The 27,902-nt window shown below is 38.5% G+C and overlaps 1 protein-coding gene across 1 annotated transcript in view; it reads left to right on the top strand.

Annotated features, from left to right (window-relative positions):
• RNF125 (ring finger protein 125) overlaps positions 1-27,226 on the top strand; it is a 40,850-nt gene extending 13,624 nt beyond the window's left edge. Inside the window, exons 2-6 of the mRNA XM_030876490.2 lie at positions 5,994-6,147; positions 10,063-10,157; positions 12,527-12,617; positions 19,967-20,074; positions 22,811-27,226. Of these exons, the coding sequence (XP_030732350.1) occupies positions 5,994-6,147; positions 10,063-10,157; positions 12,527-12,617; positions 19,967-20,074; positions 22,811-22,897 (535 nt within the window). The 3' untranslated portion in view covers positions 22,898-27,226. The remainder of the gene's footprint in view (positions 1-5,993; positions 6,148-10,062; positions 10,158-12,526; positions 12,618-19,966; positions 20,075-22,810) is intronic.
• The last annotated feature ends 676 nt before the right edge of the window (positions 27,227-27,902 follow it).

The following is a 27,902-nucleotide window of genomic DNA, read 5'->3' as shown; positions in this document are numbered from 1 at the left end:
TTTCTTGTTGATAAATATCTGGGTTATTTCCAGGTTGGGTCTACTGTGAAAACATTCCTTCTGAATACAGATGGACATATTTTTTAACTTCTCGAGTAAAACGTGGGCTTGGTACTGCAGGGTCAAGGGGTGCCTGTAATTTTGTTTTATCAGACACTGCCAGACCAGTTATCCCAAGTGGTTGTAGGTAATTAACTTTTTAAAAGAATTGTTTATTGTGTAGGTAATAAGGTTATATGGTTCACACTTAAAATTCGACAGTGAAAATACCCTTCTTCTACCATATACCCCTTTCTCTCCCATTCCCATTTCTCCAACAGGTAGGTAAATGTTCTTATTCTCTTTACCCTAGATGTTTTTACACATCTGCAAACCTGTAAGAAGCTCACACTCTATACACACTTCTACACTTTGCTTTCTAAGAGGTTTTAGTTTAGAGTTATCTTGTCCCTGTGCCCTGTTGTATAATATATATTAACTAAAGCTGAGTAGCCCTGTGAGGATTCTGATTAGACAATTCAGAAAATGATCACTTGTATACTTTTCATGCCAAGGTGCTAGGGTAAGGATGGTAGATGCTTCAGCTCTCATGACTTGAATTTGATAACTGTACCTTTAAGGAGAGAATGTTCCCCTCAGATCTTTTGAACTAAGCAGTTCTGCAGTCTTGCTTCTGCACCCCAGAAAGTGAGACTTGAGGTGCAGCAGCATCCAGTATCTTTCCATGGTAACACTTCTAAAGCTGTGGTTTTTATATACTCATAATCAGTAAGTTCAATCTGTTCCAAAACACCTTGATCTTGATGTGTTTTCTCCAGTTCATAATCACTTCTATTAAAAGTACGGTTAAAAAAAAAAAAAAAAAAAGTACGGTTAATTGACTAATCTACCGGATTTGAAACTAATATTCTCACATAATGCAACGACATCTATATAATGCTCATTTGAGAGTTTCATGCCACAGATAACACCACTGTACAGACTTAGTCGGGGGGGGGGGTTATAGGGAGGGACTTGATTTTTAAAACGCCTCAATAAACTGATATAGCCACTATGGGGAACAGTATGGAGGTTCCTTAAAAAACTAAAAATAGAACTACCATATGACCCAGCAATCCCACTACTGGGCATATACCCAGAGAAAACCATAATTCAAAAAGATACATGTACCCCAGTGTTCATCGCAGCACTGTTTACAATAGCCAGGACATGGAAGCAACTGAAATGTCCATCAACAGAGGAATGGATGAAGAAGATGTGGTACATATATACAATGGATTATTACTCAGCCATAAAAACAAACAAAATTGTGCCATTTGCAGAGACTTGGATGGACCTAGAGACTGTCATACAGAGTGAAGTAAGTCAGAAACAGAAAAACAAATATCGTATATTAAGCCATATATGTGGAATCTAGAAAAACGGTATAGATGAACTTGTTTGCAAAGCAGAAATAGAGACACAGACGTAGAGAACAAACGTATGGATACCAAGGGGGTAAGTGTGGGGTGGGATGGATTGGGAGATTGGGACTGACATATATTCACTACTACGTATAAAATAGATACATAATGAGAACAGACTGTATAGCACAGAGAACTCTACTCAATGCTCTGTGGTGACCTAAATGGGAAGGAGTCCAAGGAAGAGGGGATATGTGTATACGTGTGACTGATACACTTTGCTGCACAGCAGAAACTAACACAACAGTGTAATGCAACTATACGCCAATAAAAAAATTTTTTTAATGCCTCAAGTATGCTACTTTTCATGAATACTAGGAACTTCCATTGTTGTGGTTATCAATCATAGTTACAAAAACATGTATGAAGTATTTATAAAATAACAGCAGAGGGGCTTCCCTGGTAGCGCAGTGGTTGAGAGTCCGCCTGCCGATGCAGGGGACATGGGTTCGTGCCCAGATCCAGGAAGATCCCACATGCCGCGGAGCAGCTGGGCCCGTGAGCCATGGCCGCTGAGCCTGCGTGCCCGGAGCCTGTGCTCCGCAACGGGAGAGGCCACAACAATGAGAGGCACGCATACCGCAATCAATCAATTAATCAATAAACTAACTAACAGAAATGTACCCTAGGTAAAGCCCACTGGCTTATACAGCTACATCAGTGATCTCAAACCTTTACTGCCTCTGCTTGTCACTGGGAGGAATTAAAGTGTGTTTAAGAAGACTACAGGGACTTCCCTGGTGATGCAGTGGTTAAGAATCCGCCTGCCAATGCAGGGGACACAGGTTCGAGCCCTGGTCCGGGAAGATCCTACATGCCGCAGAGCAACTAAGCCTGTGCGCCACAGCTACTGAGCCTGTGCTCTAGAGCCCGCGAGCCACAACTACTGAGCCCGCAAGTCACAACTACTGAAGCCCGTGCTCCACAGCAAGAGAAGCCACCGCAATGAGAAGCCCGAGCACCGCAACAAAGAGTAGCCCCCCGCTCGCCGCAACTAGAGAAAGCCTGCGCACAGCAACAAAGACCCAACACAGCCCCAAAATAAATAAATAAATAAATAAATAAATAAATAAATGTATTTAAAAAAAAAAAAGACTACAAATTTTGAGCCTCTCCCAAAACAGTTTGATGATAAAAATACTACTATCTTCTGGCTCTGTGACTTGGGCAAGTTTTTATACCTCTCTGAACTTCAGTTTGCTATCAGTCAGGATGAGGAGAAAGAGCAGCATTTAGGATTGCTGTGAGAGCGAAATGAGGTAAAATGAGCTGATGTGTATCAGTGCCTACCACGGGGCTTGGCACCAGTATATTTTGTTTGTGTGTCTTGCGTGTCCCCTGCATTGGCAGGCAGATTCTTAACCACTGTGCCACCAGGGAAGTCCCTTTGCACCAATATTCATCTTCTGTTTGTATTAGCATAAAACTCAAACAAACTGAGAAAGGGGGGAAGACTTAGCTGACAAGAAACACAGTGTTATCTGCTTGCTCCTAAATTATGTAAACAAAGAATTCCTGTCAGAACCACAGGTGTTGTATTAGAAATGTTAATTATGAGTTGAGCATTTGGACCATTTGTAATAAATACCCTTCAAAGCTTACACTTTGAGAACCAATTCTTAGGAACTAAAAGAAATGCAAGGACAAATGTGCCTTAGAACTTACAATTAATCACCTGAGGCAGATAGAAGTAAAATACAGCAGGGGAAGAACCTAGGGGTAAGACAGGAATAAAGACACAGACCTACTAGAGAACGGACTTGAGGATATGGGGAGGAGGAAGGGTGAGCTGTGACAAAGCGAGAGAGAGGCATGGACACATATACACTACCAAACGTAAGGTAGATAGCTAGTGGGAAGCAGCCGCATAGCACAGGGAGATCAGCTCGGTGCTTTGTGACCGCCTGGAGGGGTGGGATAGGGAGGGTGGGAGGGAGGGAGACGCAAAAGGGAAGAGATATGGGAACATATGTATATGTATAACTGATTCACTTTGTTATAAAGCGGAAACTAACACACCATTGTAAAGCAATTATACTTCAATAAAGATGTAAAAAAAAATACAGCAGGGGATTTAGGTCTTTTGATTCTGAAAGTATTGCTCTTTCCAACTGGGGTAGCTGCGGTTGTGGAAAGATAGGTCACTGAATTCTGAGTCAGGAAACCTCAGCTTAAGGTCAACAAAGTCCAGGCACTTTCTGTAGCTGTGACCTTGCTGATGTAACTTAACCTCCACGTACCTCAGTTTCCTCATCTATAAAGGAAATAATGATCTTTCTTAGGGGTTTATTAAGGTTAAATGAATTAAGGTATGTGGAAGTGTTTTAAAATTTTGTAAATTAAAAAAAGCAGTGTATCAAATTTGAAATTATATCAAAATATAAAGTTACCAAGCGACATTAATAACAAAAACACCCAGGAAGAAAAGGGTAGGAACCTAGGCAGGTCTAGGGTTCTAAATAAAGAGCAGGATAGTCCTATCAAGTTGTTGCTGAATCAGTCTTTATGTCACTCTGTTTAGTATTCATCTCCCAGAGAGAGGGTTTACTTAGTGTGGCCGACATTAGGCGCTCTGCCTTCAGCAGGGGATTATGGGCACCCGGATTGAGGTCCCACCAAATTGTATCTCATATAAGAGGTGTAGTTCTGCAGAGCAAAATCAGGATGCTGTGGCCAGAAAAAGGGGAAATGGGTGCTGGGCAGGCATCAACATCAAGCAGATGCCTCAAGAACAGTGCAGACGTAAGCATCCTCTGTGTGCGTATAAGAATTTTATAACAGAGGCAGAAGAGAATACTTTTAAGAATCAGTAATGGCTGGGCTTCCCTGGTGACGCAGTGGCTAAGAATCCACCTGCCAATGCAGGGGACACGGGTTCGAGCCCTGGTCCGGGAAGATCCCTCATGCCGTGGAGCAACTAAGCCCATGTGCCACAACTACTGAGCCTGTGCTCTAGAGCCCGCAAGCCACAACTACTGAGCCCGCGTGCCACAACTACTGAAGCCCGCGTGCCACAACTACTGAAGCCCGCGTGCTTAGAGCCCATGCTCTGCAACAAGAGAAGCCACCCAATGAGAAGCCCGTGCACCCCAACGAAGAGTAGCCCCTGCTCACCGCAACTAGAGAAAAGTCCGTGCGCAGCAACGAAGACCCAATGTAGCTAAAAATGAAAATAAATAAATTTTAAAAATAAAAAGAATCAGTAATGGCTAATATACTAGGAATTTTGTTTGTGAAACGTCATTCAGCTGTATGTATACCTATGATATATGAACTTTTCAGTATGTATAGTTTACTTAAACAGCTTAACTTTTGCCATGTATAAATATTCGCAAATATATATTACATGCTGAGTTAAGAGCTGTCAGCTCATGCTGATGTGTATAACCTATTGAAATGCTCACTTTTACTTCTGTGCACATGTAGCCTTCAGCAGCTCCCATAAATAGGTCAAGATTTTCTGTGAATTCTGTTGACTGTGTTAAGATTTTATCATGATCATCTTTAAGTAAACAGAGAATATATTTCTTGACGTGGAGGACATTCCTAAAGTGGTAGTTTTGATTAGATAATTTCCTGCATCTGAGGATGAGTTTTAAATTATTTTATGAAGACTTTGTGTTTCGTATTTTTACCTCCTCAACTTGCTGCTATTTTCTTATCTAACACACAGAATCTCACAGAGCAAAGACCTATTCCCCCCAGCCCCACAGATTTTAAGGTAAAATAGGATTAAAGAAAAGAAAGAACACATTAGATATCCTTTGAGTTATAGGGGGGTTTTTTGAAGTATAGTTGATATGCAATGTTTTGTTAGTTTCAGGTATCCAGGAAAGTGATTCATTTATACACACACATAAATATAGATATAGATATATTCTTTTTCAGATTCTTTTCCATTATAGGTTATTAAGATATTGAATATAGTTCCCTGTGTTATACAGTTGGCCCTTGTTGTTTATGTATTTTACATATAGTAGTATGTATCTGCTAATCCCAAACTCCTAATTTGTCCCTCCCTCCCCCTTTCCCTTTTGGTAATGATAAGTTTATTTTCTATGTCTGTGAGTCTGTTTCTGTTTTGTAAATAATTTATTTGTATCATTTTTTTAGATTCTACATATAAGTGATACCATGTGATATTTGTCTTTCTCTGACTTACTTTGCTTAGTATGATCATCTCTAGGTCCATCCATGTTGCTGAAATGGCATTATTTCATTCTTTTTTATGGCTAGCAATATTTGAGTTATAGTTTTCATTCTGTTTGTAGGAAGGCTGTTTCACCACTTTGTCACCTTCTGTTTAAATGCGTGCAGCACACGTGGTGAGAACGTGTGGCCCCAGGGAGGTCTTGCAGGGAAGGTAAGAGACTCCTCAGCAGCTGTAGGACGCAGATGGAGCTTTCGTTTGGCAGAACAGCTCTTAGTGTACGAGGTGTCATTAAAATACGGTTTCCATAAATGAACACCTAGTGGTGGCTCCTTTATCCTGTTAAGGAAAGTGATGTGTTCTTGGTTTGTGTCCTGTAGATTCTGCCGTTCTTGCATTGCTACCAGTCTCAAGAACAATAAGTGGACCTGTCCTTACTGCCGGGCATATCTTCCTTCTGAAGGAGTTCCAGCAACTGATGTAGCCAAGAAAATGAAATCCGAGTTCCAGAAGTGCACTGAGTGTGACACCCTGGTATGTGACCCTGCCTTTGCTCATAGTTACCGGCGTAGAACGCTGAGAAAACTGTTTTGCAGCCAGTCATTTCACCTACGCCTTTGACCTCATCCTTCCCCGGCTTTCCAAAGTTTATTGTCTCAGCCTCTCCTCTTCCTTTCCTCTGGTTCCCTATGTATGGGCTGCTGGACAGCAGTCACCTGATGCCCACCATCACCTAATTTTTCAAACCAAGGCTTTCATTGACCACCTCCATTTCCTCTCTTCCCATTACTCCCATGACCCCCTATTATGTGGCCTCCATTCCTGCTATCTGCTGTTGCAGCCCACCCAATGAATAGCTTTATTTTCAATTCCAGTGGCACAATTCCACCTCTACTGTTCTGGGCTTTGCAGTATTTATCTCTGTTGACCACTTCCTCCTTGTTGCAGTTTTCCTCCGTTGTTATTATGCTAGCCTGGTTAGATCATGTGAGGTCTTAGAAGCTGTGACAAAGATTCTAGATTTTATCTTAAACGCAATAGTGAGTCACAGAAAAAGTATAAGCTTTTGATCAGGTTTATATTTTTAAGATGTCACTCTAGCATGTGAGTGGAAAATGGTTTGGAGGAAGCAAAAGCAGGATTGGTGAAGCCAATTCAGTGGATTTTAGGATAGGTGTTAAGGAAGCTGGGTTAGGGTAATAGCATTAGGTATGGAATAAGAAGTTGTTTCAAGGTGTATTCTGGAGAGGGATTGAAGGAAATTCATAATTAACTGGATGTGGAGGTGAGTGACAGTGAGGTATCAAAATACTCCCCAAGTTTCTGAGACGAGTAGGTGAAGGTGCTAATATGGCGAGCAAATTTAGAGAAGAATCCACAAAGTTAAGTCTTAGATACATTAAATTTGAACTGCTAACAGAAGGATATTTAGGTATTACCAGTCTAGAGATCAAAAGAGAGATCGTGTACTGAAGATCTAAATTTCTCTAGAGAACCTTTCTTGATTGTTCATCTAAAATATAGCCTGTTACACTTTCTCTTAGCAGTCTGTGCTTTCTCTTCATAGCACTTATCACCATTTGTAATTATGCTTTTGTTAATTTTGAAATTTAATGTCCATTATCCATTATCTCCACAAGATTCCCTGAGGGTAAGGACCATGACTATTTTATTGACAGCTGTAAACCCAGCACTTTGAAGAGTGACTGGCACATAATAAATGCTCAATGCATTTTTGAATATTTTTGTAAGACTCAAAAATCTATTCATGGCTGCCTGATTCTGGAATCCATGCATGGTCTTTGGAGTCAGACATCCTGGGATTAAACACTAATTCTCTCCCTTACTCTTTGTGATTTGGGGCAAGTTATTAATCTAAGTTTTTGTTTGACTCTTTTAAATTGAGGGAAAAGGTAATGCTCGTGTCACAGAGTGGTTGTAAAGGTAAACAACAAAATGTAAGTGGCTTTTAGCACTGAGGAACATAGTGAATGCTCAAAATCAATAGCTTTTCACATTCTTAATATCATTCCTGATTATTTTTACTTTGATATTTTGCCATCATTTAAAATTCAACATGCACAAAATCAAACTCAGCATATTATTTTGTCTTCCAGTTCTTTATCCCATCTTTGGTACCTGTCAGAAATAAGAGTATTCTCTCAGTTATCCTGGGTGGAGATCCCCTTCGTTTTTCACCCCCCTGCATTTCTGATTATTCACAAGTATTTTGATCTTTCCTTTGAGGTATTTCTTGTATCTGTCTCTTCCTCTTGTCAGGAATACTGCCGCTCCTTCTGTAGCCATTTTCAACTCTTCTTACTGTTCAGAGTCCTCCTTACCTCCCTTCCAAGAGCCTGGCTTTAGTATTCCAGTCCCCAGTATCAAACGGTTTCCTCTCTGCTTATCTTCACATCTTTTGTTTGTTTGTTTTTCCTCCATTAGAGGATAAGTACCTTTAGCGCAAGCTCAGTGGCTTCTGCTCCTTCTGCCACCTCTGACAGTGGCTTTCACAGTTTTGTGTCTGGGGTAGACGCTCTATGCATTTATCAATTCATCTGTCAGGACATAGTCCCCAGATTGCTAATTTATATGAGGAATGTGTCTCTTTGTTGATCAAGGAATATAAAGAAGAAGAAAGAAACTTTTAAGAAAAGTCATAAGGAGATGAGAGAGCACTGATGTGCAAAGTTGGATGTTAAAAGTTGTAAAACAGTCTGTTGTTTTTTTGTTTTTTTTTTAAAATTATTTTATTTATTTATTTTTGGCTGCGTTGGGTCTTCGTTGCTGCACGCGGGCTTTCTCTAGTTGCGGCGAACGGGGGCTACTCTTAGTTGCGGTGCGTGGGCTTCTCGTTGCGGTGGCTTCTCTTGTTGTGGGACAAGGGCTCTAGGCACGCAGGCTTCAGTAGTTGTGGCACGTGGGCTCTAGGGTGCAAGCTCAGCAGTTGTGGCGCATGGGCTTAGATGCTCCGTGGCACACGGGATCTTCCCAGACCCGTGTCCCCTGCATTGACAGGCGCATTCTTAACCACTGCACCACCAGGGAAGTCCCAAACAGTCTGTTTTAAGACAGATGCCTAGATCGGTCCTAGCTTTTACGTCTTTTTAGATGGATAGTTATAAAGCAAGGATTTGTTCTTACTTTTCCATTTGCTTTTTTTTTTTTTTTTAATTTATTTATTTGTGGCTGCGTTGGGTCTTCATTGCTGTGTGCGGGCTTTCTCTAGTTGCGGCAAGCAGAGGCTACTCTTTGTTGTGGCTCACAGGCTCTAGAGTGCAGGCTCAGTAGTTGTGGCGCATGGGCTTGGTTGCTCCACGGCATGTGGGATCTTCCCGGACCAGGGATTGAAACCGTGTCCCCTGAATTGGCAGGTGGATTCTTAACCACTGTGCCACCAGGGAAGCCCCCCATTTGCTTTTATTTTTGTCTTTTGTGACAGTTATAACTGTTTTCTTGACATGGTAGATTTCATGTCTGAGGTTTAACTTCCGTAGCTTGGGCAAAATGAAGCAGGGTGGGTTGGCCACCTTACAGCTGTACAGAGCTTCCTTTAGCACAAGATCTTATCAGAGTTTCTAATGACACATTTAGTAGAGTATGTGTTATTTAGCAACAGATCCCTCATGGTTAGGAAATCTGAATGTATATCTGGAAGGACAAGGGCTCTTTATTCTGCCTTGATAAAAATGGACTGCAGTAGCTGTCCTTTATGTTTGCTCTTAATGGGGCCATTAAGTATACTGTATATTGTGAATTCATGTAATACTACTGGATGTATTATAAAGCCATGGTATTTATATCTTTCCCTGAAGCACAGGGTTTCTTTTTACTTAACTCTGGACATCTCTAAAATCCATCTATTTATTCTTTTTACCTCTCTTTGTTTTTCTTTCTCTCTTTTTACTTTTTTTCCTTCCCTTCCTTTTGCTCCTTTTCCCCTCCCCTTTTTCTTCCTTACTTCCCTCTTTCCATCACCGATTTAGGTAACAGTATCCAAAAAAAGTAAATTTGATTTAATATACATCTTTGCCCTTTAAAAAACTTATACTTTGTAGAAGAACCAAATTCAAGAACTCAGCTTTTGGGTCTTCTAGTTGTAAAAAAATTTTAAAATAGTGTTTTCCTTGGGACTTCCCTGCCAGTCCAGTGGTTAAGACTCCGCGCTCCCAATGCAGGGAGTGGGAGTTCAATCCCTGGTCGGGGAACAAAGATCCCACATGCCACGTGACGCGGCCAAAAAAAAAAAACTATTTAAGATAGTGTTATTCTTGATAATGCCTTAAATTGGTTGTACTATTATCATAACTGCATCCTTTTAATCAACTGACCCCACACTATGACCTTATTTGAAATAAGGAAAGCAATACAGCTGGGTCACAAAAGACTTCATTGACTGAAATGAGCCCCTTTTCAACAGTGAGCTTATTTTAATCTGCTTCTATATAGGTTTGCCTCAGTGAAATGAGGGCACACATAAGAACATGTCAGAAGTACATAGATAAGTATGGACCACTACAAGAACTTGGAGAGACAGCAACAAGGTTTGTTTCAGTACAATTTAGTTTAATGCTAAATTTGATATGCTTATAAAGAACTTAATGAGCCAGAAAGCTTAACATTTTTGTCCTGAAAATATGTATGTAGTTATGTTTTGGCTTCTAACCATAATACCTATTATTGGTAATCATTTGTTAATGGGAATAATTACAAAAGAATTTTGTTCTCTCTGCTTTAAAAACTTTGTATGGGGAGAGCCAACTGAACACTGGAGAGATTGTGGAAACTTCCTCAGACAAGTTTATATGGAGGAAGATACAAAAATAGAAAACAGAACTGTTCAATTTCTGCTAGGCTTTATTTTGTGACTAATAGAGTCCTGAATTAGATGATGGTTTAGAGGTTGTTGTCTTTACTTTTCCATCACCTCCTCTCAGTTCCCCCAGCTCATTCTCTCTCATTTTGCTGGTTTCTCTTTAGAAGGGACGAAGTGACATCTCAGTATGTATTCTAACAAGAAAGAACAGGCGTGGGGCAGGCATTCTGAATCCTATACCTGTTTTCTGGGTAATCTTATATGGGGCTGGAGGAAGGATGGAGGTGGCTAGTAGGTGTAATGGAGGATATTGATCATTAATTATTTTTTCTTAAAAAAAAGAAAGAAAGAAAACTGGGTTATTACTCTCCTGATGGGCAGAGGAATTAAAAAGTTTGGCATCTGCCTCTGCTAAAGAAATAAAGAAATGGTTTGTGTTCTCCTGCATAGGGATGATGGTTTTGAAACCATTAAATCTTATGAACGCAACAATCCAAAGAGGTATTCAGTATAATTTCTTCTTTTCTCCTGAAGATAAATGTTAGTTCTGCTTATTTTAAAAAAACACATGTATAGCCCAGGGATAGATACCCAATATTTTGTAATAACCTATAAGGGAAAAGAATCTGAAAAAGAATATATATGTATGAGATATATATAACTGAATCACTGTGCTGTGCACCTGAAACTAACACAACATTGTAAATCAACTGTACTTAAATAAAAATGTTTAAAAAAAGAAAATATGCTACTCAAAATGTAACTTAAATTTCCTAACCCAAAAGTCTAAATGATCACCCCATTCCTCTCGTTTTACTAGAGATTACTTTGCAAATGTACCTTTTATTATAGGATTATACCATTCTGTTAAATTGTAAGTGAGTATTTTAGCTCTAGGCAGAGTATGAATTCTGTATGGTTTGATTGTAAGGTTGATAGGCTTTATGAAAATTTTAAAATATACAAAACCTAATTTAAATACTAATTTCTCCTGCTAGTTAGAATGAAATAATAAAGAATTGAAATAACAGAAAATGAGAAGGGTTGTTGATTAATCAGTATTACAGGATAGATTAATATTTGCATTTAAGATAGAAATCTTTGCTTTATGGAAGAACTTACTATATAATTCAAATTTTAAAAATTCTTATGCAGGGAGCTTGTCCAGAATACAACTCTTGGGGAACAGGAAGTTATATCTACAATGGAAAGTGAGCAAAAAATTCCAAGCCTCCCTATTGTCCCTAAGAATTTAAGGCAGCACTGTGCAATGGAAACATAATGCAGAGCACATATGTAGTTTTAAATTCTCTAATAGCCATACTCAAAAAAGTAAAAAGAAACAAGTGAAATTAATTTGTAATATATTTTATTTAACTGAATATAGCCAAAGTCTTATCCTTTGAACATGTAATCAATATATAAATTATTGAGATATTTAACTTTTTTATGTATATATAAAGCCCTCAAAATTGAGTGTGTGTTTTATACTTCCAGCATTTCTCAGTTTGGACTAACCCAGTAGACACATACCGAATGTCTAGTCCGTTGGACAGCACAGATGTGAGGGACAGATACCCCTAGGTGTGCATAAGGATGTAACAAGGTAGTTGCAGGCCATTTTCCATTCTTCACTGGATGCTAATACTGTGAGTTGACACCTTTAGTTATATATGCCAGTGTTGTTAGATATGCTAGTAGGAGAACAAAATAACACTCCATTCAGATGTTACCTGATTTAGGAAAGGGAGGAAGTAAAAGGGACAGAAGAAGTAACCTAGGCACAGCTGGGTGGTTTGTTCCTCTGTTTCTCAGTTAATGGGGTGCTCAGATTGTACTTCTCTTCCAAAGAAAATAAAGTGCTTCAAGTGCACTATAACTGATTCTCTATCCTGCCCCTGTGAGGTTACAAATTTACATTTCTCATGAGAAAAACTTTAGGCACCAAGATTATTATCAGGATTGGAAAAAGAACATCAACTCAGAAAGAATGAGGACTAGAAACTAACTTACATTCTATTTTTTAACCTCTAGTTAAGTGACTACTGTCTAATTATCAACAATTTCAGTAATGTTTGTATTCTATGTAATTTCCAGGTGTGTATGTCCATTTTGTCAGAAGGAATTGGATGAAGACAGCTTGCTGGATCATTGCATTACTCATCACAGATCAGAAAGGAGACCTGTGGTGAGGATTTGTGTTACTATACATTGCTGCAGTGTCTAAATTTGATACACATTAGAAAACGTGGAGTCCTAACCACTGAACCGCCAGGGAGTTCCCCTTTTAATTTTCATTTTTGTATAGTTGAGAGGTAAGGCAGGGTGATGATGGATACGTCATCGTTTACTTAGCCATTCTGCTATTTTAGAACATTTGGATTGGTGACAATTTTTAGGATTTACATTCACATTCTTGTACGTTTAAACTTTTCCTTCTAAAGTACTTTTTTCCTAAGAGGAAATTCCTTAAATTGATATTTCTGGGACCAAGAGTGCAAGTTTTTATTAACTCTTGCAATGTGTTCTAAATAGTTTGAGTCAATTTATACTTGTGTCAGCAATTTATGAGTAAACCACTTTCACCTTAACCTGGCCAAGATTGTGTACATTTATTTATTTATTTAAAAAAACTTTTTTTGATTTAGGAGAGTGTCTTGAATTACCCAATAAGAGAGTTTTTTACACAGTAATATCCTGTAGCATATTTCTAACTCAGAGAAAAAGGACAAAATATGATCAACAAAATCAGAGTAGAGGCTGTTCTTATATGGAAAGAAATTATAAAATGATGGTATGAACACAAATGTATGGACTTTTGAGTGTTGTACTTATAAGGGATAAATTATGCATACACTTATTTTTAACTTATCCAGGCTTAACAGATGTAAAATGATACCTTGAAGTTTTTTGAATTTTATTTTAGTTTTATGTTGTATATGTGTACATGTGTATATATGTGTATGTGTGTTTTTCATATATATGAGTTTGGGGTTTTTTTAATTTGTTTTAAGGTTTGTTTGTTTTTTTTCCATAAAATCCTTTCGGAAAGTGGATGAAGTTGAAATGTAAGTATACTAGATAGGTGATTGATGGAGAGATAGCTAGATAGCCCTTACGACAATCCTATGAGATAGATATGATTCTTATCCCCATTTTACAAGTGATAAACTGAGGCTCAGAGAGGTTAAGTCTTACGAGCTAAGTCTCATAGCTGGTAAATAAGCAGAGCTACAGTTTGAACCCAGTAGTCTAGCCTCCAGGGCATAGACACTATGCTCCACTAGCAAGTTCAAGACAAAAGTCCTCCCACAGCACAGTCAAAGGAATTTGTTATTTATCCTAATGGCCCAGAGGTTTGGTTCTTGGAATGGCTAGCTAAGAGCTTGATATGTGTTGGGGCAGCAGAGGAGGTTGTCATGGGCTTTTCCTGCTCAAGTTGCTCTGTGGGAGGAACTGGGCTAAGGAGGTGTTTTATGATAGGTCCCTGGGGAACCGTCCTAGAGGAAGCTTGAAGAAAGCATTAGGATAGCATAATAGTGACTACCATTTACTGAGTTCTGGGTGCCTCTTTGCCTTCTAGCAACCCTATGAAGGAGATATTATCGACAAAGTCTGAGCCCTGACCAGTAGTGCCCGGGGTGCTGCTCTGGCTGGAGGAACACTAGGCACTCTGGACCATGGGCCGCATTACAGCATCCCTCCAGGGAGGGCCCCATATTTGTCCATCCATTGGTACTGTGTACCTGCTCCACAGAAGTCCAGTCCACATGCCGCTCAGTTTGGCCATCAGATTGAAGGTGGCCCATGGAAACTGGGTCTTCTATGATTTAGAGGTCATAGAGGTCACTGAAGAAAGCCGACATAAGGACAGAGATAAACCAGGAATCGTGGAATTTAGTAGTTAAAATGCCTAGGCTTCGCTGGGGCAAAGTGAGAGTAGCATGGACATATATACACTACCGAATGTAAAATAGTTGGCTGGTGGGAAGCAGCAGCATAGCACAAGGAGATCGGCTCGGTGCTTTGCCATGACCTAGAGGGGTGGGATGGGGGGGTGGAGGGAGGCTCAAGAGGGAGGGGATATGGGGACACGTGTATGCATATGGCTGATTCACTTTGTTGTGCAACAGAAACTAACACGGTATTGTGAAGCGATTATACTTCAATAAAGTTCTATTAAAATAATAATAATAATTTGTATATCTGGAGTTATATACAACATATTATTAAAATTAATCCCACCTGTTTCCTTTTAGTTTTTGTAATGTGGCTACTCAAACAATAAAATTATGTGTGTGGCTTCTGTTACATTTCTGTTGAACAGCAATGCCCTGGGGCGGGGGGAGGAAAGCCTAGGCTTTGGAGGAGATAAGCTTTGGTGCAAATCGCAGAAAATCCCATTAACCTCTTTGCCTCTGTTTCATCATTTGTAAAATGGAGATGATGATATGATGATGCCTCTTTCACAGGGTAGTAGCAAATGAGTCGGGTGGTGATGCCGGGTTACTACCATTTTTGCAGCTATATCAAATCAAGGCTAGAGCAGATTTCTCAGAGGAAGCCATGTACTCTCACAGTTGGGGAACCCAACCTGGGAGAGCTGGAGGAGGTGAAGTAAATTTTACCACAAGACCAGGATGCTATCAAGGCCTTCAGGCAGGAACCGATTGCTCAGAAAAGCCATGGTTCTGTAATACACCAGGGCTGTGTAAAAGTGGTCTCTGGAACAGAAAACCTTCAGGTTTCCTGTGTTAGTGTTTCGTGCTTAAGTGTAGAAGCTTAAGACACATGCACTCTGAAGCATCTAGTGCCACTAGAAGTCCGGAAAAACCCTGTGGTTAGAAAAAGGCTGGATGCAGATACTGTGGCAGGGCTGGGGTCACGTGCTTAGGGATCCTCTGGGGGCACGTAGGTGAAAACACCTGGTGGAATCCTTGGACGAGGAGGGCTGAGTCCAAGGCTGCTTCTGGATTGGTGTGGAAGTTAACAAGGAATTATTGCTCTAAAGGACTGAATTGCTGGGTTTGCCTTCAGATAAGATCAGTGACATCATCTGACTTACCAGATGTAAGAAGTTTCAGGGCGGTTAGAGATTTGGGCAAATGATTCTGCCTTCCAGATAGAATTAGATAATTCAGAGATCAAACCACAAGCAACTAATCTTTTCTTTCTGAGTTGCTGAAGCAAACAGGGGTAAGTAAGTTATGAACCTCAAGGAATTTTGACTGTTCTCATGTGCAACCTTCAGAACAGCTCCTTTTTGTCACACAGTAATTATATTCTGCCATGTTTTTTTCTTTTTGAAAAATTATGTCTATGGAATATTGGACTCAAAAAACGCAAATGACACACACAGCATGCTTCAGATCGAATTATGAGACCACTCTTGAGAGAAATTTAATATTTTATCTTATAAAGGGAAGACGTTTCAGCAAGAACCACACTTTCTGGCTCTTCTCACTTTCCAGTGTTTTCTTTCACTGGTTGGTTCTTTTTTTCGTGTGCTTCCTGCCCCACCCCCAACCCCCCACCCCCACCGCCCCACCCCCGCTCTGCCCGGCATGTGAGATCTTAGTTCCCCAGCCAGGGATTGAACCTGCGCCCCCTGCAGTGGAAGCGTGGAGTCTTAACCACTGGACCACTAAGGAAGTCCCCACTGGTTGGTTCTTATTTATCCTTTAGAACTCAACTTAAATTGCACTTCTCTGACACCCAAATTAATTTCAGCTCTTGCTTTTCTCCCCTCTTTTTTCTCACTTATCACAATTCGTTAATTGTGTATTTGTGTCTGTCTCTCCCTCCAAATTATTAGGTTCATGAAGCCATAGAACTTAATTTCTTTGTTCAGCACTGCATGCCCAGCTCTTGGCAGAGAACCTAGCACATAGTAGGATGTAGTGATATGAAAAATAGGATATTCTAAAAATCATATTTCCATTCACACAGGTTCAAAGGTAGCCTTACTTTCTGCCTTGATCCTGAGGTTCATTCCTTATGGGAAGGGACAGGACTTCAGTTGGTTTGGAATTAAAAGCTGTAGTGACAAGAGCCTGAGCCCTCATTCCCACAGCAGTTTATTTCCGTGGGTATTCAGAATATCTGTGGCTGGACTGGGCAGTGGGAGCGTATATGCATAAACGTGTTAGAAGGAGAAAATCTTCATTAGATATGCTTCCAAACTCGTATTAAATTAGATGTGTCATCTGGTACCTTAAGTTTGGTTGCATATTTGTCTATAATTATTTTCAGTGCATGTCTCTTTTGGCATTGGATTCCGTTATCTTTAATTTCTTCCCCAAATGGTATTTACCATTATATAGAAAGTGTCCTGTAATTGGCTGAGTTGCTGTGGGAGTTAATCGAAACCACGGATAGAGCTGGGTGTCCATTGTAATAGATGCTCCAAAGGATTGAGGTTAGTGGTAGCTTCTAATATGGTGGCTGTTATTTGCCCATTGTGTTCACTGTCATATAAAGTCCATGCCGAGGTGAGGCCAACATCCTTTTTTTTTTTCAATTGAAGTACAGATGATGTACAATATTATATAAGTTACCGGTGTAGGTATACAATATAGTGAGTCACAATTTTTAAAGGTTATACTCCATTTATAATTATTATAAAATATTGGCCATAATCCCAATATGTGGGATATATGTTGTAAAATATATCCTTGTAGCTTATTTTATATATAATAGTTTGTACCCCTTAATCCCCTACCTCTTAATCCTCTACCTCTATGTTACCCCTCCCCTTCCCCTACTGGTCACCACTAGTTTGTTCTCTATATCTGTGAGTCTGCTTCTTTTTTGTTATATTCACTAGTTTGTTGTCATTTTTTTAGATTCCACATATAAGTGGTATCATACAGAATTTGCCTTTCTCTGACTGACCTATTTCCCTTAGCATAGTACCCTCCAAGTCCATCCATGTTGCTGCAAATGACAAGATTTCCTTTTTTATGACTGAATAGTATTCCACTGTGTGTGTGTGTGTGTGTGTGTGTGTGTGTGTGTGTGTGTGTACACATATCTTCTTTATCCATTCATCTGTTGATGGACACTTAGGTTGTTTCTATTATTAAAATGTTTCTTGGTCTCAGCTCTGTTCTCCCTATGTAGGGGTCTCAGGGTAGATGGAGTGCTATTTTGGGATAGCCATGTTGTCAATTAACAAAGATAGCTAGAACGTAAGGAAATCATTAATTATTATAAAGCAATAATAATTTAGATGATGTAATTTTATTTAAAATAAGACATTAAGATTAATTGAGTAGAGCAGAATTTTTAAATGGCCTTATTTATAGAAGTTGAGCATATTGAAACTGGGACTCCCCCCTCCCCAATAAAATAATAAGACAGAAAAGAATTATGTAAAGATCTCATTTAAATTTAGAGAAAAACATCATCCAAGCTGATAAATTAGCCACTGTTATAATATGAAAAGGACATTGGATTGTCTAGTAGAGGCCTAGATTCGAGCTCTGATACTTGAAGTGGTGTAGATTTAAGCTAATTTTTTTCCTCTCTGAAATTGGGTTCATCAACAAAATAAAGATGATAATTCACTGGGTTTCTGTGAGAATCAAGTGAGAATACCACCTCATTTATTGCCTAACATATACTTGGAACTCAGTAATGATTCTGCATCTCATTTTTCAAAATGAATACACGAAGAAATACAATTTTTTAAAAAAAACCTATGTTAAGACATAATAAAGTGGTATATATTAAAAGAAAGAGTCATTTATATTAGCCATTTGAGAATTACAAATTAAAACCATGATGAGATACCACTACATGCCTATGAAAACAACTAAAATAGAAAAATGTTGACAGTAACTAATGCTGATGAGAATAAGGAAAAACTAGATAATTCACTCATTGCTTGTGGGAATGTAAAATGGTCCAGCCATTTACAAACAAAATAGTTTAGCAGTTTTTTACAAAGTTAACTGTAACACTAACCCAGCACTCACACTCCTAGAAATTAATCCTAGAAAAATGAAAATATGTTTACACAAAACATCTATGCGCACATGTTCATTGCAGCTCTATTTGTAGCAGCCCAAAACAACAAATGTCCTTCAAAGGTAAATGGATAACTGTGGTACATCCATACCATGGAATACTACTCAGCAGTAAAAAGGAAGGAACTATATTGATGCACTCAACAATTTGGATGAATACCAAGGCCATTATGCTTAGTGAAAAAAAGCCAGTCTCAAAAGTTCTGGAGAAGAGATCGGTGGTTGCCAGGGTTTGGGAGAGAAGAGGAAGTTAAGGAGCAGAACAAGGGAGTTCTTTGTAGTGAGAGAACAGTTTTGTATCTTGATTGTGTCGGTAGTTACATGCATTTCTATATGTGTGATAAAATTTCATAGAACTATACATACATACCCAAAAAAATGAGTTCATGCAAAAAATGGTGAAATCTAAGTCAGATGTTGTCTAGTTAATTGCCGATTTCCTGGTTTTGGTAATGTACCACAGTTATGTAAGAAATTACCATTAAGGGAAGCTGGGTTATTGTGACATGGTACCTCTCTGCGTTATTTTTGCAATTTCTTGTGAGCTTATAAATATTTCAAAATGCAAAAGTTTATTAGAGAGCCATTAATGGCTATTAAATTAGGAAAATATGTATAAATACTAACACCTGATGCTGGTATTATTATTTGATGCTGGTGTATTATAATCTGTATTGCTGGTGGCAGTATAAAACTATAGAGTAATATATGTTATGAACTGTGAAGTTCGTAACTTTGACCCTCTAATCTCCATTTATGGTCATGTATCCTAAGAAAATAATGCCCCCAAAAGTAAACAATATAGATACTATAATTTGTAATAATAGAATATCCACATACCAAGAAAATGTCAGTATTCCAAGAGGTAGGTAACTAATTAAATTATGGCACACCTACTGACTGTAATATTGTTTAAATGATAAAGTGATAGGGACTTCTCTGGTGGTACAGTGGTTAAGAATCTGACTGCCAATGCAGGGGACATGTGTTCGAGCCCTGGTCTGGGAAGATCCCACATGCTGCATAGCAACTAAGCCCGTGTGCCACAACTGCTGAGCCTACGCTCTAGAGCCTGTGAGCCACAACTACTGAGCCCTCGTGCCACAACTACTGAAGCCCATGTGCCTAGAGCCCGTGCTCTGCAACAAGAGAAGCCACCGCAATGAGAAGCCCGCGCATTGCAACAGAGTAACCCCCGCTCGCCACAACTAGAGAAAGCCCTGTGCACAGCGACAAAGACCCAATGCAGCCAAAAATACATAAATTAATTTTTTTTAAATGATAAACATATACTTTTATATACAAGAAATGCATGTGAAGAAATAAGTGCAATTTTATTTCTTTATGTTGCTTTAATATTTATACAATTCTAAAACAATACCAAGGTATGGCCAATAGATTCATAAAATTAAAATTCATTTTGTTGAATGTTTATTTAATTTTTTAATTCTGACAATAATGATTATTCAAAATTCTTTCTTGAACTCTTGATCTTGTTTATTTCCAGTTCTGTCCACTTTGCCGTTTAGTACCTAATGAGAATCCAGGCAGCTTCAATGGCAGCTTAATAAGACATTTGCAAGTCAGTCACACTTTGTTTTATGATGATTTCATAGTAAGTATATTTTCTTACTTTTACATTATGTTTTTATGCTGTGTTTAGCTTACCTTTCTTAATCCAAGTGAGTAAGATTGTAGAGGAAAAAATGTATGTGTAGCTAAAATGTTAAGTATTAGCATTAAGTAGGAAATCATAAAAACATGCTGTTTTATAAACTGTTAATAGTGAAGTAGTTACCTGCCTTAGACAAAATCATTTTCTTTGTAATGTAAATAATTAGCCATCGTGTAAAGACCTAGATTTCACTTTCACATTATTTTAATTTCTACTCTAGTGCCTCCCAATATGTTAATAGTTATAATTTTTATGAAGTTAAAAACTTATATAGCTGAGAGGAAATCATATCGGTAAGGAAATGGCTCAGAGAATTTGCGTTCATTTTATAATATACTGAATGGCTAGTAACAGACATGACATTATCAGTGTAGCGAGACACACGGGCTCTATTTTTAATTTAAATTCTATAAAACACAACTCTCGGGCTTCCCTGGTGGCGCAGTGCTTGAGAGTCCGCCTGCCGATGCAGGGGACATGGGTTCGTGCCCCAGTCCGGGAAGATCCCACATGCCGCGGAGCGGCTGGGCCCGTGAGCCATGGCCGCTGAGCCTGCGCGTCCGGAGCCTGTGCTCCGCAACGGGAGAGGCCACAACAGTGAGAGGCCTGCGTACCGCAAAAAAAACCAAAAAACAAAAAACACAACTCTCATGTTTATTGGACTTTTTTAAACGTTAGAAAAATTTATTATGAAAAAATTTTAAACATATACAGAAGTAGGATAATATAATGAACCCCTGTATACCCATCAGCTACCCATCAATAACTACCAACTCATGGCCAATCTCATTATATTAAGGATTTTTTTAAGATGAAAGAAAAATGTGGTATAGTATGAATAGTTCTAATACTTACGACCGTAGTTTCTGTTATCAGATATGGTAATAACAAGCAAAAGGTTGACATAGCCTTTTTTCTACGCATTGTCATGTGAGAGTAATGCTTTGTCCCGAGTCCCTTTCAGCAAAGGGGTATTGCCTATCATGAGCGGAAAAATCACTCATAGCCATGTTCTGAAATAGTACATTTTATTGTTACGTTATCTAAATACATGAAATGTTAAGGGTTAAATTTGAATTTGCATATAATTTTCACATGATTTTGACTATTTTTATGCAGTTTCAAGATGGAATTTAATAATTGTTGAAGATTGTCATTGGAAATTTTTCTCCATGCATTCTGATCTGCCCACTATGATTATCCAGATTATCCAGGGAACCTGGGTTCTGACCTGGGTTTCAGTAACAGCCCTGTCACAGCTGTGTGACCTTAGGCAAGGCATTTAACATTGGAGCCTCTGTTTGTTCATTTGTTAAGTGAGGAGAGCAAAGTACATACTGCTTCCAGAAGCTGTTGTGGGAATTAAATGAGATAATGCATGTAGAGTGATTTGCAGTTAGGGCACAGATGTTAGGCAAACTGGAGATGGGGAGAGAGTAAATGGGAATATCAGGACCACTTGAAGAATCAAACAAACCACACTACAGAGGCTTCATATTCTTTCCTCCGTCTCTCAAATAATGTCTTTTCTGGCCACCAAGGCACACAAGCCCTCAACAGAGCCATGTGTTCTCATTTTTCATAACACGTAGGGGTTCCTCTTTATCTTAGCTCCATAAGACGTTCTAAAAGCCAGGTTGATTCCATGCCTGTCTTGGCTGTTCATGTTCAGTCCATTCTTCTCAAGATCATTCAAAGTATGACCCAGGGCTGGTCAGGAAGAAGCCACTTTGATGAGAATACTTTACACCCACTCAAAACCATATTCTTGGATGTGGAAGTGAGGTTGAAACAGTGTTCTTTGTTTTGATTTTTTGTTTCCTAAACTACCAAGTACTATGCTAAGCATTTAATGCAAATTATCTCATTTTATTCCTTGCAGCAACTTCTGTGAAGTGAGTACTATATCATTATCCTTACTTAGCTATGAAATATCTGATGCTCAAAGGTTAATAAATTGCCTCAGGACAACCTGGCATTGAGTCCAAATCTTGTGCTCTGCTGTGCTTTATAGCTTTCCTTTGGATTTCATTTATTTGCTTTTATGTCTTAGAGTGGACTTCCAATAAAGATTTTATTTTATTTTTTTAGTTTATTGGCGAAGAGGAGATGGATTGCAGAGGATGCGGCTCTTAATACTTTTTGCTCTATTTATAGAATGTGCTGACCTAAAGTTTTGAATTCCGTTTTGACCATAGGGAAGCAAGGAGAAAGAGCATTTTGTTTTCAACCTTTTTTTTTTCAAAACTAGATATTCAGTAGTACTGCTGGGATTGATGAGTCCTATGGGAATGTCTTAACTTTACGTGTCTTAACTATTACATGTCTTATCTATGGGAATGTCTTAACTATTACATGTTTATGTGGAGCATAGCACTCTGACAGGATTCGTACTGTTGACTAAAAACTACTAGTTAGATCAGATAAAAACTTTAAATTCCGGATCAAAACTATTTTACTATGACTGTAGCTAGTTAATTGATAGGCAGTAAAAATGAAATAGAAAATGCACAGGCCCCAAAGCAAAAGTCCTGGGTTCTATGAGTTTTTGTGGAAACTTGGACTAAATTCAGGGCTTCACTTTGCAAAATGAGGCATTGTCTTAACTCTCATCCTCCAATTTCTGAAAACTGTCATCTCTGACTGTATGTTTCTAATTATTTTTCTTTATTGTAGGATTTTAATATAATTGAGGAAGCTCTTATTCAAAGGGTTTTAGACCGGTCACTTCTGGAATATGTGAATCACTCGAACACCACATAATTGTATTAAAAGAAAAGGGAAGGAGATCGTACAATTGCACCATTTTTTTCAAGATGCTGCTTGAAGAATTGGAGGGAAACTGTCAATGTTTGATGGGCAAAAAAGTGTACAACACAGTTATATGTTTGTCCATGTTTATTGTTATACTGCATTTTAAAACTGCTTTCATTTTGGTGGTTTAGGTCTGTTTTACATTCTTGAGTTTCTCAGACACTTAACAGCAAAAAAAGTCTCCATCAGCCATTAATACATGGAAGAGAACATAAGGCTGAGTATGTGGGTGAAGGATCTATATTTGCAAATCGGATGACATTGTGTGTAATGCTACATATTGATAACTTCCCTCATGGTTGGTCAAATTAACTAACCTTTGTTCTATGGTGAGTGAAACAAAGTGTGGTCATTCAAGGAAATGTGAAATCTCTTCTAGAGTTCATGTTCTAACCGCTAATAGAATAAAAGGAATAACCTTGTATGGAGTAGGAAAGGAAAATTTTGGCAGTTGACAACATCCATTTAACCAAATTGTATAACATAATACTGTAATAAAATAAATTTCATGTTAGGAATGTATACTTAATGCTTTGATTTTTTATAACTATGCACACATAAGAATTTAATTTTATATTTTTCAAATATTTGTAGCTTATTATTTAGAAATATTTCTATAATACAGGCAACTTCTTAAGAACCGTCAGCTGATATTTACAGTAGAAGTGTTCACATCCATAATTTTTAGTGGAAAATCCTAAGGGCTTTGATTTTTTTTAATTTTATCTTTTAGGAAAATTATAAAATAAACAGAAATACTGAAAACCAAACAGAAAATATATAGCTTATTACATTCTCATAAGGAAACATTCTTTTAGAACTCTGCCAGTCACCTTCGATGTCTTCTCTGTGTCCTGTCACAGTTAACAAACCTCTTCCTCAACCCCACAAAAGTAAACACTACATTGATTTTAATAGTACTCACTTCCTTGCGTTTCTTTCTTAGTTTATCCCCCAAGTGTGTGTCTCTACACACTAGCTTTTAATCTTTCTGGGTTTCTCCTTCTTTCTTTTCCTTAAAATTTACCTACAGAAGAACCTGGTTTTATAAATTTCCCACTGTCTATATTTTGTTAATTGCATACTCATGGCACAATTCAGCATGTTCTTCTATCCTCTGGATATTGACACATGGATCCAGAGATCTGAGCAGACTCAGGTTCAACCTTTTGGCCAGACCATAGATCATGGTGTATTCTTTCAACAGAGGGCGCAGAATGTCTGGTTCCCTCTTGGGATGTCAGCTGAAATTGATACTCAGTGTCTAGATCCATTGATTTGTTGTGGGTTGGAGAATATTCTATCATTTCTTTTTCATTTATTAGTTGGAACAGTTTTATAAAGAGGTGTTTCCCCATATCTACTATTTGGTTAACCAGTGGTCAAGTTCATATAGGAAAGGGAAAATAAACTTGAATTTTCCCCTTTATTTACCAAATTTCAAGATAATAAACTTGTTTTCTATCATCCTCTGTAGATCACTTTTTTTAAGTGTTGTGAACTCATGGATTCAAACATATTTGATAGGCTTTAATCCATTTCACATATTGCCTTATTAAAGCCCAAATTGTCCTATCTTTGGTCATTGGGGGCCTTATCAAGTTGACTCTGAGTCCTTTTGATACTACTCTAGCAGTCTTTACTGGCTTCCTTGTAGTCTCGTATGACAGACTATTCCAGGCTCAACTTGGATGTTTCCTGCCCCAGACCTGGTATCAGCCATTTCTCTTAATGAGCCTGGTTACTTTCAGTGAGAAATAGTGCTTCAGAACTGTAATTGTGACTGTTAAGTTCACTGTGGCTATATTGGTCTTTGTTTCTAGGAGAGAGCTAGGAAATATCCTTTTTTTTAAGATAAAACACTTATTCATGAGTTTATTTTGATACTTGCAAATCAAATTAAGTACTACAGGGTTTTTGCCTAGTCTTTTCTATTACATTTGTGTCTCTTGTTTTTCTCTACTGAGAATCCTGGTTTTCAAGGACACAGGAATATCCCACAATTATTCGTTTCCTTCATCTACTTTATGCATGCAACAGTCTCAGAATAATAATACTAATAAACCATCACCAGTATGATAGCTGGTACAATTAAAAATGTTTTTCATTTGTTCTCCCTAATCTCCTATTTTTTTTTTCCTAATCTCCTATTTTTTAAAGTTGTACTATATCAACATTTTCAAGGAATTCCCTGGCGGTCCAGTGGTTAGGACTCTGTGTTCTCACTGCCCAGGGCCCGGGTCTGACCCCTGAACGGGGAGAACTAAGATCCTGCAAGCCGCATGGCGTGGCCAGAACAACAAAAAAAAATGTTCTTTTTGTTTTGTTTTGTTTTTTTGCGGTACACAGGCCTCTCACCGTTGTGGCCTCTCCCGTTGCAGAGCACAGGCTCCAGATGTGCAGGCTTAGTGGCCATGGCTCATGGGCCCAGCTGCTCCGCGGCACGTGGGAACTTCCCGGACCGGGACACGAACCCATGTCCCCTGCATCGGCAGGCGGACTCTCAACCACTGCGCCACCAGGGAAGACCAAAAAAAACGTTTTTTGAGAACCTATTGGTGTAACATACAATACTCTCTTCTATCCCCCATTTAGCTTAGTTCTTCAAGTACCTGTATGTTTAGTGCTTGCTACAACTCCTTATTTGATGGCTCCGTTTTTCATATTTGGCTCTCTAATGACAAATCCAGGACATAGAGTAATATTTCCATCTTGAAGGCAAGCAAAGAAGCTACGAAGATGCGTGATTTCAGCTCCTGAGGATAAAGTGTTACTTGGTTGTGGTTAGCTTCTTAACTGTAATCGTCTATAAACATCTTTGTTACTTACGCGTAAATGTAGTCATAGCCATGTTCCCCAAAATTTTCTATAGTAAATTATCCATTACTTCTTAAAAGCCTTGCTTACCATTCTGCCATCCACCGCAAGGTAATTAGAAAAACGTAAAGCTGGGTGAAACCTAGAGGGCCATATTTCCTCCCTTTTAGATACTAGTTTCAAGCTTGCTTTTCACAGCTGCTAACAAGTAACAACAGATTTTTAGTTTCACCACCTCTCTTCCTACAGTTTGGATGGCTCAACCAGTAAAGCAAAACCTATTGGACAACAAGGGCAAAAGGAGAGGAACTTTTAAGAGGTAATCATTAGATTGAAAATATAGTCCCGGAAGAATAAAAGAATGTATTTCTGAGTATTAGTACTCACTATCCAGAAAATAAATTTTTGTTAATTCCAAGCAATACAAAAGGCATCTTTAAATCTGTAAAACTTGAAAAAAACTTCAAAACTGTATTTTGAGTAAAGCTTTAAGTCACCTGCCACTGTTAAACCTCAGTGCAGCAATTCTACATCCTGTCCCTGGATATCCCTTATGATAATTTTGCCCCCTACGGGACAAACCAGGTGCTGGCCACCTGAATTATTTTGCCTTTTGAATTATTTTGAGTTCTAAAATAGTGAAGTGCAACTATTATTCATTGTTTCACTGTGCCTTTAACCTTTTATTAAAAGGAATTTATAATTCATTGTTTTAAAAAACGAAAACCAATATTTGAAGCTGTTGACTAAGCAAAAAATTTCACTCCTTTTTTTTAATAGCACCTCAAGGTGCCAATTTTTTAAGGCCTTATGAGGGAAAAACTGATTGACATATTATTCTTTAAAAACTAAATTCTTCTAATCCTACAAAAACCTATGGAGATTTTCCTTTTACTTTTTTTTTTTTTGCGCGGTACGCGGGCCTCTCACTGTTGTGGCCTCTCCTGTTGCAGAGCACAGGCTCTGGATGCGCAGGCTCAGCGGCCATGGCTCATGGGCGCAGCCGCTCCACGGCATGTGGGATCTTCCCGGACCGGGGCACGAACCCGTGTCCCCTGCATCGGCAGGCGGACTCTTGACCACTGCGCCACCAGGGAAGCCCTCCTTTTACATAATTTTTTCACCCAAGTTTCTAAAACGTATATTTAGAAATTGGATTGGGAATCTACGGTGAAGATAGTTCCAGGTCAGATCTAAAAGATCCTGGCTCTAATGATGTTACTTTATTACTTTTACTGGGTGCTAAGTGTCCTTTGTTTTCAAGCGAGCTTACAACAGTTACTGAACACATTTAACATATAATTAGTACCTTCAAGTAACATTGAAATTATTTTAAAAAGTCACTAAGAGATTCATCCTTTTATTATTCAACTGCAAAAAATAAATCTGTATAATGATCAGAAATTAAAATGTACAATTCCTTTTCTTCTGTAAATATGTGTTATTGTGAGAAATAAAGAATGGCAGAACCATTGCTTTCATTAAAATATCTACTGTGTCTGTTCTTAAACATGGTTCTTGATAATTTTTTACATCTAATACCCTTTTATGCTTTTAAACCTCATATGTTGTTTAAATTGTCATCATTCAGCAATATCTATCATGAAAATATACTTTCATTTAGGCCAGTAGTTCTCAAAAGGGAGCAATTTTGCCTCCTAGGGGACACTTGACAATGTCAAGACATTTGGGGTTGTCATAACTGTGATGTGCTATTGCCCAGGATGTGGATCAAAGCCAGGGATGCTACTCAACATTCTACAGTGCACAGGACAGCCCCTCACAGCAAAGGATTACCCTTCCTGTCAATAGTGATGAGGTTTAGAAACCCTGGTTTGAGTCAAGGTAAAGCTGAGCATCATGGAGTTATTATTGGCTCTGCTTCCAAGGGACTCCATTGAAATTTAAAAGGCAAGATGAAGATGAATTTTGTATCTCTTATCCCTGCTAAATACATACTAAGTTTGGGGTGGCTATAGCTGTCATATGTACCCCAGTTCAGAATATACTAAAACATAGGAAAGTTTTTTTGGATTTTTTCACAAGAAGAGGAACAGGCCAGATCACAGGTCTTAATAGCATGACCTCTGATGACTGTTTGCTGAGTGACATCCTAAAAGATACCGGGAACCCAGAA

The sequence above is a fragment of the Globicephala melas genome, chromosome 13, assembly GCF_963455315.2.
Source record: "Globicephala melas chromosome 13, mGloMel1.2, whole genome shotgun sequence".
NCBI lineage: Eukaryota > Metazoa > Chordata > Mammalia > Artiodactyla > Delphinidae > Globicephala > Globicephala melas.
Note: the sequence above shows the minus strand (reverse complement) of the source record. Positions and strands in the feature narration are given on the sequence as shown.